This window comes from Citrus clementina, unplaced genomic scaffold, assembly GCF_000493195.1.
Source record: "Citrus clementina cultivar Clemenules unplaced genomic scaffold, Citrus_clementina_v1.0 scaffold_1, whole genome shotgun sequence".
Taxonomy (NCBI): domain Eukaryota; kingdom Viridiplantae; phylum Streptophyta; class Magnoliopsida; order Sapindales; family Rutaceae; genus Citrus; species Citrus x clementina.
This window is the reverse complement of record NW_006263303.1, coordinates 27,733,699-27,750,672: the sequence shown is the minus strand read 5'-3', so window position 1 is coordinate 27,750,672 and position 16,974 is coordinate 27,733,699. Positions and strand designations below refer to the sequence as shown.

Below are 16,974 nucleotides of genomic sequence, written 5' to 3'. Positions count from 1 at the left end.
TAGGATTACTTATTTGTAAGCATAGCAAGTACCTCATGTTAGGCGTTAGATTTTACCTATCATTTTGCTTTTACTACTTTATTATCTTTTCTTCTTAGTGTGTTTTTGTGTATTTTTCTTATTTCTTCTCTTAAACTTGGAGGTATTCAGTTATGTCCCTCTCTATATATTTTATGATCTATATTACAAATAGGGTTCTAGCCTAACCCCCACCATCTTGGTGGTTTTAGAGAAAATAAATTTTATATATTTTTTATATTTTAATAGTATTTTTAATTTAACAAAGTGAGTATGTCTTTGTTAGAAAATAAATTTATATAATTTTCTCAATTGGTCACCCAGATTAAGCTTATTATCCGAGATTTTTTTCAACTATTAGATACAATTAAAGGTTGAGATTTCTTTAGTCAGCTACAACTTTCTTGGCTAAATCAATCTTAACATTTAATAATATCGAACGGTTGAAATAAAAAATTCGGAAATAAGCTTAGTTATTTCACTATTAAAATAAATATAAATTCTATTACCAAGTGTCAGATTAGGAGTGTAATAGAATAGTGGCATCCCTATTTCCTTTATTAATAACGTTATGTTTACTAATCTGGAATGTTTGTTTATATCCTAATTCCTGTAAATCATTTATTTCCATGTGTATTTATAGTATTAACTGATTTTGTTATTAATTAATAATTATCAACATACACTTGATCAATGGATAACATGGAATGTGATGTTAGGATGGATAGGAAATCTTTTAAATTAAAGTAACATTAGAGATCTCAATATTTAAATTGTAACTTAGTCGCTACTCAATGAATCACTCATTTATTACATAGTGAATTTTATATTTTATAAATTTATTATTCTATCATCTAATGGATGAATATTATATCAATTAAAACTCATATATTAGTAAGGATGGCAATTTGTTGGGTCAAGCGTGAGCTCAAGCCCGACTGATCACAAAAATAAAAGGTCCGACCTAGAAAAAAACTTGATTATTTAAATTTTGGGTCAGTGTTGGGTTGGGTTTTTGTCCAAGTCCGAATTCCTTAATTTTTAAGAATTTTTTTAATATTTAAGTAATTTAATGGATAAAACCTCTCTTATATATTAAAATTTAATATAACCTCTCTTATATATTAAAATTTAACTTAAACATAAAAATTACTTAAGTTCTCAACCATATAGTTTTATAAATAACAAAATAAACATAATCCAAAATCATGTCTTATAAAATGATACAAATAAAATCATATTTTTATATTTTATTTTAAATTTTGAGTCAAGTTAGGATAGTTAGGGCCCAAACTCTGACCTAAAATTTAATCGGACCCTCATATTTAGGCCCGAGCCCAACCCAAAATCTTTAAATTTAGGTCAAAACCTGAAAAATTCTAATCGAGTCAATCGAGCCGAAATTTGGACCGAAACTTTTTGCCATGCATATATATTGGGATTCCTTTCAGTGTACTTTAAATTATCATACATATACATGTGTGTGCCTTTATAATTGTTTCCTTGAGTGATTAACTACTTCCCTTCTCATGGAAGGGGTTTAAATCATTACACACCCAAATATTTTTTTATTGCATCATCACAAAGTTATCTGGAGGATTTGATAAATTTTAATTGTAGATATAAGTACATTTGTAATGTAAAAGTAAATAAAATATAAGGTTTAATAGATAACCCGCACCCCTCATTTAGTCAATTTTGTGAGTTTAGGATATTTAATTCATAATGTCAAAATTGGCACTTTAATCTTATTCGTAATGTTCATAATTCTTTAAAGTTTTTTATGTTTCATTTTTATATTACTAAGTTTGATGTTCTTTACTCACGTGTTCTAACAGCATAGCATTACTCTATTCTATAATAACATGTTTTTACACTCATAAATCAGTTTGTTCATAGGCCCACAACATAGTACTAATGATAAAATTAACGTGATATTCAACATTACATTTATGGTGCGTTTTATCAATTGGTAATTGGAATAGACTGAAATTAAAATTAAAATATGTTATATACTTGAACTGTAAAAATTATAATTGAAATGAGTTGTTGTTCCCATTTATGTGTTTATTTTGTTTAAGAATCAGATAAATTATTTTAAGTTACTAAAATGCACTTAGTTGATTATTATCATTCTCATTCTCCCTTTTATTTTAACAAGTAAATATCATCAGTCATTCTCATTCTACAATTCGATTCTCCAATCCCACAAATAAACACACCATTATTCTTGTAAGTTCTCAATTTGATATTTAGACAAATAAAGACGGAACATGTACTCTTCAAATTTGCAATAAATGAAACTTTCAATTCATACCTTATACATTAGATCATTTCTTAAAATAATACTCAAAATATGATTTTTTTTTAATGTTAAAGTGTAAATGTCGATCGTTATCCATTCCCTACAATTGACAAGGTATATTTTAAGAGTTAAGAATTTAGTTGAAGTTGACCCGAAACAAACCACACCTAAAATTTAATTCGGTTTTTAGTTTGGTTCGATTTGATTCTAAAAATTGATTTGGTTGAGAATTAAAAATCAATTGGATTTGGATTCAGTCGTGTTAAAACCAGACCGAACATTGACCCGATCGGATTACATTCAAATAAAAAAAAAAATCTAATAAAAACTCCAATTTCCTTCAAATTTCAACTCAAACCAAATTTTGACCCAAAATTATAACTCAAACTCAAACCGAACCGAATTTGAACATGCATCAAACTAACTTTTGAATTTATTTATGTTGAATTTTCAAAACCGAACAAATTATAACCCAAACCGAAACCCATAAAAACCAAACCAAACCAAAACACGAAATGCACGCCTTAGTTTATTCCTTAAAAACTTACTAAATAATTGTCATGTCGATTTCCTAATATCTACTTAGGACAACAACCATCAATGTTAACTATAACTATTAGTGATGATATATTTAATGTAACATGACAATTTGGGGTTTGGTGGAAAGAACACTTCAGCAATTGTAACAATTCGACCAAAGAAATAATGTGATTTGGAGGATGAGAAAAGAGACTAAAAAAAAATTAAAATAACTTTAAAATTCTAGTGGTCCACATGTACGGAGTCGATTATTGATGGATAATCGACAGGCAATCCATATGTCAAGTAACTAATCCATGAGTGGCTAATACGCAATTCACTTTATTTGACTTGACAAATTTATTAGAGATATTTATGTTTGAAATACCATTTATTTGCTTTTAAAATAAAAATAAGTATCAAGAAAAATTGAGCCACTTTCTTTAATTGATCATAGGTTTGGACTCTTTCAATAAATTTCCAACCAAGAAAGAAAAAAGCTAATTCATATAAATAATGGAGCACAAATCGATTGCGTATAATACCTAGAATTAATGAATTATTCTCTTTATATCAGAAGCAAATTCTTAATTATTCATCTATTAATCCAATGAACAGGATAAATAAATAACATTTAATCACTAATTCAACAACTTTCTAAATTCGTATAAATAAAAAAAATCTAAATTGTCAAATCAAAATGGAGTTTTGGCAGATCAAAATAATAATACTCCTTACATCTGAACCAGCTTGTAATAGAATATTAATCGCGATTCCCACGCTTTTATTTATATATATATATATTTGATATATTTATTTTTATTAATTTATTTTGAAATTATCAAAATTGTTATCCAAAACGATAATATATATATAAATAAAGAAATAATTGATTAATGAAAATATCGAAACCGCCATATAAAAGGTTATAAACCTGTGGTCCACAACCACAAACCACGAACGTAAAGCGTCGGAAGTTTTGATTTGATCTTTGACTTGCTTCCTGTTTTTATTCACCGCTCTCCCGTCGAGTGTCCAAATTAAGAAATTTCTCTCTTTTGTTGGCATCCGACATCTCTTTACGGGAATATTCGATTCTTCTTCATTCACGCGTTTCATCAAACACCTTATCTGCCGCCATGCCTCCGCCGCAACGATACCAACACTACGACGACGACGTCGACATCCACCACCGCCATGATTCTCCCCCGCTGCCGCCGAAACCAAATCCGAAAATCCTCCCAATCCTTCTCAAGGTGATAATAATGACTCTAATAACCTCGATGTTCTTCCTTCTTCTCGGCCTGGTTGCTTTCCTACTCCTCCCTATCCTCTTTACGTCTCTCAACCGCCACCACGACCGCCACCGCGGAGCCTGTCACTCAGATGGGTTGTCGCCCAAAGAACTGAAAAGCTTATCCCAGTTCAAAATTTCCAAGAGAAACGAATCCCAGCCGGGGTTTGAATCTGAGTGCGTGGTTTGTTTGGAAGGATTTAAACAAGGGCAGTGGTGTAGGAAGCTCGTGGGCTGTGGCCATGTTTTTCATAGGAAGTGTTTGGATACGTGGCTGCTTAAAGTCGCTGCGTGTCCGACTTGTCGGACTCCGACAACCTTTGACAGATTTTTGTAAGTTTTTTGAGTTTTTTGTTTATGAGTAATTGTTATATGCAATTTGATTTAGTTAATGGCAAATTGGCAATGTATAGTATCAAGATCTTCCAAATATAAAGAATTGCCTAATATTTGTTTAAATTTTTTTCTTAAAAAATAAGATAAGAGTGAATTTTGTCTTGAGAATGAAAGATCAATTATGTTTTATATTTATGAAGCGAAATTACCAGGATAAGTGTCGAAATGGGAGTTATTATAATTTAGTTATGTTGTTTGTAATTTAGCTACAACAAGTAGGAAGATCTAAACAGTTTGATTGGAATTCGAAAATAATGAATAAGATAGAGCCTTTATTTGACAGGATTAGAATGGGATTCTTCTTTGAAGTAGTACATGTTGATAAATTGTCTAGAATTTGAAGTGAAGGTATATGCCATGGGACAAATATGGTTGCATGTGGTTCTGTATCAAGAATTCAATTTTTTAATGCACCTGTTTGCTGTCAAAGATGGGGGTTTTACTCCTCAAAGCTGGTTTTTTCCAGGTGTTTCCCATTAAGCTCTGCTGGAATAGCAGACTACTGATATCTTGGTTTGATTGTGTAGGAGGAACTCATTTTATTCAATCTGGGAGAACTAAATAGTTGCGTTGTCATTTTGGCTCGAGGATTCAGTAATAAATTGTAGCACACTTATAGTAGCTTGATAAGTTACAGTTTTAAGCTTTCCTATATTTGCACTTTCTTTTGTCTCTCAATATGGGGTTGCTTGTTTAATACTAGTTTAGTTTGCTGCCCATCTTGATTCTTTTAACTCTTCCTTGAAGTCCTAAAATGTTTATGATGAATAAATTGGCCACACAGTGGCTTCCTAGGTCTCTTGAGGATGACCAGATATGTTTTAGCTTCATAATGATCTACTGCCTTAATTATAAGTGGTAACCAGCATGCACAATCTATCATCTTATACTCTGGAGGCTGTTTTATCTGTGGAAGTGTATGAATAAGAGTTTGGCTTCTGATAGCAAATTGATGTAGAACCAATTAAAGAGGAAGGGAAAAAAAAAGGAAAAGGAATTTCAAGAGCGGGAGAAGCAGCAGAATATAGGGAGATATCACTTTGATTATTTGATAGTTTGATAATTCATCATCAAAGTCTCCTACTCAAAACTAAGTGATGCATCTGAAAATAATCAAGAATTGTTTATTTAGGATTATAGGAATTTGAGATTATATTTATTTTAAATCAATATTTGCTAGCTGTTCTAATCATATATATACATTGGGCTTCCTAATATAGTTTTCTTGTTCGATTGGGTTATGTGTTACTTATTAGGAGTACATATTCTTTTCTATTAAAAGTTGATTGGATTGTGTTGCTTAATTTTAGGGCTTAGCCTATATAAATAGGATTTTACTTGTAAATTAGGAGTTAGAATTTATGGTGTGTTTACTTTTTGGAAATGAGAATGTGGTGGAATGGGAATGGGCTGGGAATGGTAATGAGATTTCAATGTTTACTTGATAAAAATAAATGGGAATGAGAATGTGCTGGAATGCCATTAATGTATTTACTTGGCAAAATAAATGGAAATGAGAATCAATTTACCAAAATACTTATAGTATTAATAATTAATAAAAATAATTAATTTATCATTATTAACAATATTATCATTATTGTTGTTGTTATTATTATTATTATTATTAAAAATAATATTAACAGTAATTAATAATAATTAAAATAATAAAGTTAATAAAATTTAATAAGGGTAATTTAGGAAATATGAACAAATTAGAATGATAGAAAAGTAAATATATGTTTCATTTTTATTTTCACATTTTCATTCCCAACCCCCCCATGGGAATGAGATTTATTCTTTATTCTCAAATTGTGTGGGACCCACACGTTTTATTCCCATTTTCAAATTACATTTTGCTAAGTAAACATGAGTTTCATACTCATTCCCCAAACCCACAAGTACACATACCATTTAATGATGTGTTTACTAAAATAGAATCAATATGTTTACTTTGTCTAGAAATTGAAATTGGAATGAATTAGATTGTAATAAATTATTAAAAAGTACTTAATGAACTGTTGTTATAATTATTATTTTATATTTTAATTATAGTGATTATTTATTCAAATATTATTATTATTAATTATTGTTAATAATATATTAAATAATAATAAAATTATTAGTAATTATTGTAATAATATATTAATTAATTATAATTGAGATAATAATATGTTAATTAAGTATATTGATAATAATTATTTCTTTTTGGGGGGAGGGGGAATGGTCATTCCTCGTAATGGAGGGGACTCATTTCCATCTCACCCTTGAGAATTAATCTTCTATTTTTCATTCTCAAATTGGAGTGAGTTCTACTATTCTGATTTTATTTTACGAAATAAATGTTGTTAATGACTTTGATTTTGAAATTTGATTTCTTAATTTTTAAATTAAAGTGGGTCTCATGATTCAGATTTCAATTTTAATTCTTGATTCTGGATTTCGATTCTCAAATACGGAAACTAAACGTACCATAAAAATATCGATTGATGGGTTATCAAAGAAAGGATCTTGGTTTCCCTACATTTTTACTCCTTTATGTTAGCCGATGGTCAATCATAAATCATAATGTAAACATTAGACTCTTTACAAATAGTAAATAGTACTAGAGTTTTTCACTATATTTTCTGTAAAAAGCTTGTCAACCAGTTAAGTCGTGTTATTATAACACCTGTCTTCTACAGCTCACCTTGCGGCTCTGCCCCGTTCCTAGCCGACTTTATTGAATATGTCCAAAATTTTAGCATGAGCCTTTGGCCCTTTAATAAACTGGAAGAAAATTGAATAAAAGCAATAAGCATAAATCTAATTATTATTGACAACTGAAGTGTAAAAGCTCATGCTAACATTTGATTTGTATATAATATTAAAACATTTGAGTTCCCAAAAGTTTAGTGTGATCAAATTATTAATAAGATTCTCACAAACTGATATCAAATTATTCGTAATAATTACATTTAAAGAATGGCATCAATTTATATAACAGTATTTATTTAATTACTTAATGATTCTTCACCCAAAAACTAAAAATAACATAGACAAATCCCTAACTAGATGAAGTAGGTTTATTTTGAATTTGAAGATGATGCAAGGCAGGCCAGTGCATCAATCAAGATCTTGTGTTGCTGCGGAAGTAAAGGGTTCATATCCCATTTGATTTGATTTGTTTAAACACATGTTTAAATACAAATTTTCAATTATTAGATTAGATTGAAAGGAAAGGTTAAGATTAGATGACATGAGTTATTAATTTCATTAATATTTTTCTCTCTCCTCTCTTTACTGTTTAATCTTCTTTCTTTTCTCTTTTAAGATTTTCTCATTTCTCTCTACTATAAATATTTAAATGGAATAGTTAAAAGTATCAAAATTAATTTACTTATAAAATAAGAAACTGGCATTTGTATTTGAAAAATGTTGGTTTATTAGTTTTCTCCTGTTTAGTTTTTATAGTTCTTTAAGAATATCATTTGAAAGATATTTTGATGGGTACAATTGGAGATTCAACAAAATTCAATGCATGGCTTCTCTGAAATTATAAAGTAGAGAACTTGGCGATACAGGAGAGAGAATGGAGATAGTTATTAAAGAGATGAGAGATGAGAAAAATAGAATATTAATAAGATGAATATATTAAATAAGTGAAAGAATAACGAGTAATAATTTAATTATTATACTGGATTCATTATATGATTTTGTTAGTATTTAATTATTAGAATACTTGTTTAACTTCTGTTTAAAAATTGTGTCTCTTGAACCTGTTCCGTTTATTTTTCACTAAGTTTATTCATCTTCAATGAAAGTAATCAATTAAATTAAACATATACTTAAGTAAAAATAATTAGTAATAAAATTACAACAAACTTGTAAGAATTTAGAGGTACAATATTATAAGTGATTAGACTATTTATAACAAAAGTTAGGGTAAACTCTAATTCACCCAACTAGAATAAAATTAATTAAAATTTTATCTATTAACAAAAATACATTCCAAGCAAACCCTTGGTAGCGCACAGCCATGCCAACCAGGATGTTGATGATTTCAATATAAATAGTTTAATATTTAAGGTAAATGATAAATTTGTGTAAAGAAAAAAATTATAATTCATTAAGGATATACTACAGTGATGAGAGTTGGGCAATGCTCCCGCAGACCACAGTCTTCTGGTAGGCGGGGGACGGGGCTTGAGCAAGATGAAGTTGTCGGTACCGGGCCATGTTAGCGGTGATGGAGTGTACATTTGTTGACATGTCTAGTGGTGGATGTATACGACCAAGATAATCAATCATATGGTTTGATTTTGCAGCTGCAATTACATCCTGCCGTTAATTTGGCTACGTTTCTCAAACATAATGTTTCATCAATACTCCATTAAATTGATAAATTCCACCCCTCATTGTTTGCACCATGTTCTGTTCTTGCATTTTCAAGAGGTTGCTACGTCCTACGTATGCTATACGCTCGCTCAATAATTTGTTTTATACTGCTTGGCTTATGTCATGTATTTGTCGAAGTACTTCTTGTCTGTCCTCAATTTGGTTTTTCTATCCCGAAGGTTCCTTAAACATCTCTTTTTTGTCTGTCGTTTTTTTTCCTTTTTTCCTTTTCTATCCCGAAGGTTCCTTTTTTTTTTTTTTTTTTTCTCTTTTAAGATCACAGGTTTACCAAATTGTTTAATTGGTTGATGAGTTGGTAGAAAAGGTGTCAATTACGAACAAATATTTTGGCAATCTAGCTACAAGTCAATTGTGGTCATTTCGGTTAGAAATTAGGACAAAGAAAAAGACTAGTAAAGTAGATAATCCACTATTAAAGAAAGAATCACCTAGCTAGATATATTATATTATATCTAAATCAAATTCTCAATATATTATATTATATTATATTATATTAACACGCAACGCATATTAAGATAATAACGTTACCCATCGATTTCATAACCTTACTGAGATTTGCTTTGGTTATTGTTTCGTACATACCATACATTGCAACTCACACCTCCCCGTGATGCACAAAGAAATTGAAACTGTCCGTGTATTTATAAGAGTCATTTAATTAAAGAACAGCAACACATACCAAACAAACTATAATAAAATTATATAATTTTAAGGATTTAGAAGGTGAAAATTTTACAAGAATGAGATTAAAATATTAATTATATCTAATCCAAGTATCGGGATTTATATATATGCTAGAATTGCTTGACCGACTTTAAACTCCGAAAAAATTAGTTTTAATCATGCATTAATTTATATCATAAAGGGAGATGAAAATAGCTAGCCAGGCATGATGTTTTAATTTGAGGCCACCAGAGCAGAGGCAAAGGTGTTCGTTGCGTTGGCTCACAAGATTCTCCAGTTGAAAAACTTAGCACACACGCAAAATTAAAAAAAAAAAAAAAAAAAGTGATAAACCCCACAAACAAAGGGCATTCTAGTAATTATGTGTTTACACACTTCGTACGGACGATTGAACGAGCACGCCAAAGTATAACATAGATCGCACCCAAGCCAAAAACCAACCAAAATCCAACAGCTGATTCACAAAATGTCCGAACGACACGACGATGATGATGACGAGAACAACATCGACAATGCATTTTCTTCCCAAGAAAATAATTGCTTGAAGATCCTCTTCAATTCCCTCGTACTTTTCTCGAGAAACAAACGGATTTTTTCCCTCATATTTGCCCTCACCGTTCTCCCTCTCTCATTTCTCCGCTTCTCCCTCTCCTTCTCCTGCCACGCCACCAAGAATCACATCTACAGCCTCGAAGCGCTCGCCGGCTACGCCCTCACACGCTTCGAGTCACAACACGTGCGGGAAGAGTCACGTGCCAACGCCCTCTCCCTCCTCCGCCTCAAGTTTCTCTATTTCCCGCCCTCCTATCTCCTCTCTCTCGTCGCCGCTATAACCACCGTTAACTCCGCTCACTCCGCCGTTCACAACAGACGCTTCACTCTCCAATCCGCCATTGCCTCCGTTAAGCTGACGTGGAAGCGTCCGTTGGCTACCACGATTTGCATCTACGTCGTGTTAGTGTTGTACTCTCAGCTGTTTTTTGTGTCAGCCGCTGTAACGGGTAACAACTCACTTTCAACCGTCCCCACTGTGTTTGTGTGGGCAGTCGGGTCGGTTCTTCAGGTTCACTTAATGGCGGTTCTGGGTCTCGCGTTAGTGGTGTCCGTGCTGGAGGACAGGTTCGGGTTTGATGCGGTTAGGGTCGGGGCGGGTATGATGGAGGGGCGGATGGTGTGCGGGTGGTTTCTGTCGTTTTGGTTTGCATTGATGTCGGGTTTGATCGGGTGGGGATGGGAGAAGTTGATGGCTGCGATGATGGACGGTGAGGATTTTTGGAAGGGGAATAAGTGGACGGTGGTGATGGGGAGTTGGGAGAAAGTTGGGTTGATTTGTTTACATGGGATTGAGGTAGTTTGGAGTTACGTTGTAACTACCGTTTTTTACTGTGAGTATAGGAAGCGACATGTAAGTACAAATGAAAACGACAGCAACGTATTTACAGTTTAACATTTTGTAAGATTTTTGCATGTGATAGAATTAGAAACAATTCCTCTTTTGTGTTTATCATACGGGAATTCTTTTTCTTTTCTTTTTTTTTTCTTTTTTTTCTGCCTTTTTTTTTTAAACTTTATTTCATTTTTATCAAGATTTATTTAGAAGTGCATAAAAAATTGTTATCCATGATTATGATATTGTGATAACAAATGGTGAAAGTGTTTTTACACTAATTTTCCTTTGGCTGGCATTAATTAGTATCACAATACTTAGTTTGCATGTCAACCTTAATATGCATTATAAAATATGTTGCGCAATTATACGTGTTTGGTTGAAAAATCATTATTAAGTTGAAGGAAACAAAAAAGTATGATAGTGTTAATGCTTTTTTACATGTTATGTATATGGTTGCCACTTGGCCAACTTTATTTCTGATAATGTTTATATAATGTTAATATATCACGACTTAAAGGAATTAAAGTGTTAGACACTTTTACCATATATTTTCTTCTCTTTGATGGGATTTGTCGATAAAAAGTATACAAGAAAAAGATACGGGTACCAGATTTCGTGCTTGATTCCTTGAGAAGTGCAGGCAACGCCAGCAGCAGCTTTTCTTTTTTGAGTTTTCATCTTCACCACAGAGCTGGCAATGATGCTTTGCTTTTTCAGTTTTATAATTGATTGGCTAATTTAATAATCCATTATGATAAGGCAAATGTTAAGTTACAATAATTGTAACATACATCCCTCATGTGAACCACACAAAATTGTAGGACCCATAATTTGTGTGGTTCACATGAGGGATGTATGTTACAATTATTGTAACTTAGAGGCTCCCTTATGATAAGGTTATTGCAGTCGGTTGGCTCAAGTTTTTTTTTTTTTTTAATAATGATTATACGTTATATGGCAAATGCTATGTTACAATTAATGTAACATACATACTCAATAACAACCACATAAATTATGTGGGTCCATCATTTATGTGGTTGTTGTTGAGCGTGTATGTTATATTAATTGTAACATAAGGGCTCTCACGATATATTAATGCATTGCACATATATTTATAATTATTATTGTAATAGATATTTTATTGATATTTACAATCAGTTATAAATAATTACAATTGCTATTATAATAGATATTACAGTTATTATAGCAGGTATTTTATTGATATTTAAAATCAATTGTACAAATATTTACAACTATTATTTGATTGTACAAATATTTACAACAACTATTATAACAGATATTACAGCTATTATAACATACATTTCACTTATATTTTATAATCAGTTGTACAGATATTTATAACTATTATTATAACAAATATTACAGCTATTATAGTAAACATTTCACTAAAAAGGAGATATATTTTTACTCTACTTATATTACGCAAATAAAAATAACTTATGAATATTTTAATCTCCATAATATTTTTGGAAGGTTTTAACTGCTGCCCTCACACGTGTGACGGCAGCAGCTCAACCACTCGTCAAACGGATGAAAACAGAATTTTAAAATACTTAAAAAGAGTTTAGACTCCACGTTCTTTTGCTTAAGAAATAAAAAAAAAATAGAATAACAGAATGCGGCTTCGACTTGAGTTGACACGTTTCAAAAACAAAATCTTTATTCTGTAGACATGTAGCCAAGCTGTTATCCCATTAGTATGAAGTCAATGAAGATTTGAGTGGCATTATTGGCATTTTCCATGTGTATATCATGATCAAAATTTTCGGCGGATGCGGTGTCCGCTTTCTAATATTACCATAAAAAAACACAATACAAATAATGATAAATACATCCACAACTATCTCAATCATATCAAAACTTAAAGTTTAGGGCTTTCATCCAATATCTACGTAAACTTGAATCAACGATTCAAAATTAAAAGTTAGTAAGGGTCAGTTTTGAAATATTATATTTTTTAAAAATAATTATTGTTATCTGTATACTGTGCTGTGAAGAAAATCAGTTAAGTATTTGGTAAATTTTATTTTCAAAAGTACTGTGAATTTTAAAAACAGTTATGGACGTTTGGTAAATTTTACTGTGAAACTGTTAAGAGAAAATAAATGACTAAAAAGTAAATAATGTTAGATAAAATTTATTTATACATATAAAAATATGTACATATAATATTTTTGATTGTGTATTATAATAATTTTTACTAAAAATAAAATTTATAGTATATTGATTTTATTTTTATTTTTTATCCTAAAATAATTGATAATTAAATTTATAATTTAGGGAAACCAATGTAATAATAATTCGACCAACAAATTGATATTAATAAATTTATATTGATGAATTATAATAAAAATTTATCAAAATATTGATTTTGTTTCAATTTAAATAAGGATAATTTTGGGTTTAGGTAATAATTTGAAAGATATTTATGGAATTGTATTAAATGATAAAATTGATTCTCAAAATCAGAATCTAAAAACTATTCCTTCTCTGCTTTTCAAAATCAGCTGTAGGGGGACTGATTTTGACAAAAGTGATTTTGATTTTATTTTACCAATCGCTAAAATTAGCTTTTAAATTTTCAAAACCGCTTTTAAACCTCCTAAAAGCAATCCCAAATGGGCCCTAAATGTATTTAAGATTTGTCTTAATATATCAAAATTACAACTGAACTTAAAAATTTAAAATAGAAAAGCTTTAATAAGTAAATACTCACGCCCGTAGGGATGGCAATAGGGTGGGGTGGGGTGGGGGTGGGGAGGCTTACCCCATTCCTCATTTCCACCATATTCTCCATTTACTTATTTAATTATTTTACAATAGGTATGGATACATAATTTCAATAAACTAAAAATTAGAGATTTAAATAAAATAAAGTCATCACTATATTATAAAGTATTTGAATTATTAAAAAAATTTAAAAGTTTGAAACAATATCTTAAAATGATATTGAAACTGTAAAATGTTTGGACAAATAATAACTAAAAGAATAATAAACATATTATATTTACAATATGTTTCAAATCCTTCTTTGTTAGGCTTCATCTTCTCTTTACCATATTCATATAGCCTATGATTGCCACTTTAATCCTGCAATATCAAATAATATATTAATGACAGTTAGTTCTCTACAAATTTAGTTCACTACAAATTTATTTAAGAAAATGTTTTGTCATATGTCATTTGTAAACATTTGTAATAAATAAGATGATTAGCTTCATTCAAATAGAAATTTACCTCAACTGTATCTTCATAAAATGAGTTGCATCTCTTTTTTTTGTGAAAAACCTGATAATATAAACAAACTCACATATGAACAATGGTTTGCAAACACCAAACAAAAATCTTAAAATCAAATAGAATTAAATATATGTATACACCTTTAATGCAAATTATTTATTCATACAACATGCCTTTAATTTCTGCCCATAACTAATTTTGAGCGCACATTAAAGCCTCTAATGTTTTAGGATATAATTTGTTACGTTATGGACTCACGAATCTACCACATTCCAATATTTTTCAATTTTTTCTACCATATATGATGTCATGTCCTTTATTGCATCATATGGAGAAATAAGCCATTCTAAAATCGATAGTCTAATTTGACAAATCTTTGAAAAGTAAAGGTTGACTATAGGATATTAAGTACTTGAAAATAACTCAAGTCACTTCAAAAAATATTTCCAATCTATTACAAATCTTCTTGACCAACATCCAATCTTCTTCAAAAGGCAAATATTTATATTGTGACTCTCGTTGTTTTAAACGAGGAAAATAATTTTATTTATCAAAGCAGTATGAAGTATTAAATAGGTAAAATTCCACATAGTTTTGCAATCGAAAGATAACTTCTTGTTACTTTGAATATTCAAATGGCGAGTAGCTCTAAAAAAAATTTCCTCTCTTTTTGGTTTTGCTGTCCAATAAGCAACACTATTACAAATTTTTTCAACATGGTTACTAATCACATTATTTCAACACTATTACTAATCACATCTAATCCTTCTTTTACTATCAAATTTAGGATATAGGCACAACAACACATGTGAAAAATCTCTCCGCCTAATAAAAGTGAACTATTAGACAAATTCTCATAAAGAAATTCAATTATAGCATCATTAGTGGTATAATTATCTACTGTTAAAGTAGAAAGATTACAATCAATATTCCAATCCAATAAACATTCCATTGACACATCAGCAAAAACATTAGAAGTATGTGGACATGAAACATAGATAAACTTATAAATAAAGAATAACGGTACAAAGATATTAAAAAAAAGATGTTAAATTTGTCTAATTTAAAATTAATATAAGTGTGCAATTACAAACTTGCCATCAATGACTAACGATATACAAAACCGCATACTAACGTGAAAGGAGGAAAGTGGAGATATGCCAATAAATCCTATCAAAGTGGAGATACACCAATACATCCTATCAAAGTGGGGATACACCATATCTCAGGGGAGGAAAGTGGAAATTACCCAAGAAAAAAACAAGAACATATTGCATATACTTTGACCAAGCTATAGTAAAAGTATTAGTCTACAGTAAAATATTTTCAACTCACTGAGCTTTGTTGAAATTTCTTGAAGAATAAGGTTGGATTTGTTTGAAGGGAATGGCTGAATGGCACTTTAAGACAAAAAAATATATAAAAATCTTTTAGGGTTAAATAAGAATTGTATTGTAAGATTTTTCTCTTAATTATAACATATTTATTAATTTATATTAGGTAAAAATTAAAAAAAAAAATTATAGGGTGGGGTGAGGAGTACAAAACCAAACCTCACCTCATTAAGAATTTAGGGATTATTTTTCCCTCACTCCCCACCCCACTCCCCATCTCATCCCCCATAAATTATTTAAAATTCACCCCATTTGGATGGGGTCCCAGGGAACCCTAAACTCATGGAAAATTTTATCATCCCTAGTTCCCTACACACTCATGTAATTATGTGAAGACTTAAACTAATACCTCAAAAAATAAAGTAAGGAAGTGTTTAACCAACTTAGTTAAAATATTATCCACCATTGGATATTTAATTATAGTATATTTTGTACGAGTAATTTTATAACAAAAGATCCCTAGTTTCAATAAAATATGGACCAAAATTTATTTCATTGAAGACAATATCTAGAAAAAAAAAAGTCATCACGAGATAATTTTAATAAATGGAATTTGTTTTAAAATACAAAAAGAAAATTTTAACGAAAACAAAGAGTCGCTGGGCTTGGTTCGAGGGATGGGCTAAATATTCGTTTGTTTATACGCATTGAAACGTGCAAATCATTCCAATTTCCCTTCATCAAGTAAAGCCCAAGAGGTCGGTGCAGAATAAAAAATCGCTCGGGTTTTTATTTTAGTTCTCAGAAGTCAAGACTTCAAATAGATGAATGGTGAAATTGTTTGTTTATTATTATTATTTTTTTTTTCCAAAGGCTTACAAATGTACGATGTAGTTCGTATCTGAATAAAACTATATATATATATATATATATATACACACACACATATGGGTGTGTTTCACACTGAAAGTGAAATCTTGGTCTAATTGACTTGTAGACGATTATCAAAAATTAATAATTATAATAATAATTTGTACCTGAAGATCAGTATCATACATTAAACATTGTAATCCTACCATGCTGCTTTAACTCTCATTGTGAATTTATCTAGTTAATCACGGCTTTAGCACTGTTCATTAAGCAATATTACACATGTATTGTTGTTGCCCTTGAATGCAGAATACATTGCTTGGTCAATGAGTCTATGTATTTGGATTTTTGGAAGCACAAGAATTCGGAATCTTATAAATTGCTAAGTCAATAAATTGCTAAGTCAACTATTTTGCCAACAAATATTCAAAGTCAATGAGTGAGTGCATTCACTCAGAAGCTTCTGCGTGCTGCACCCCAAAATGGAGTTTTCTCTTTCCTTTCTAGA

At 30.3% G+C, this 16,974-nt stretch overlaps 1 protein-coding gene across 1 annotated transcript; it reads left to right on the top strand.

Moving 5' to 3' along the window:
- Positions 1-3,760: 3,760 nt before the first annotated feature.
- Positions 3,761-5,229, top strand: LOC18055347 (RING-H2 finger protein ATL56). Its single transcript, XM_006453412.2, has 2 exons — positions 3,761-4,469; positions 5,060-5,229. The coding sequence occupies exons 1-2, from the start codon at positions 3,982-3,984 to the stop codon at positions 5,091-5,093; spliced, it is 522 nt and encodes a 173-aa protein (XP_006453475.1). The 5' UTR covers positions 3,761-3,981; the 3' UTR covers positions 5,094-5,229.
- The last annotated feature ends 11,745 nt before the right edge of the window (positions 5,230-16,974 follow it).

Excerpts from the sequence above, each read along its gene's own strand:
- LOC18055347 (XM_006453412.2), top strand. The coding sequence starts at position 3,982 with ATGCCTCCGCCGCAACGATACCAACACTACGACGACGACGTCGACATC. Across the intron at positions 4,470-5,059 it reads ACAACCTTTGACAGATTTTT|GAGGAACTCATTTTATTCAA; the intron begins GTAAGTTTTTTG and ends TTGATTGTGTAG.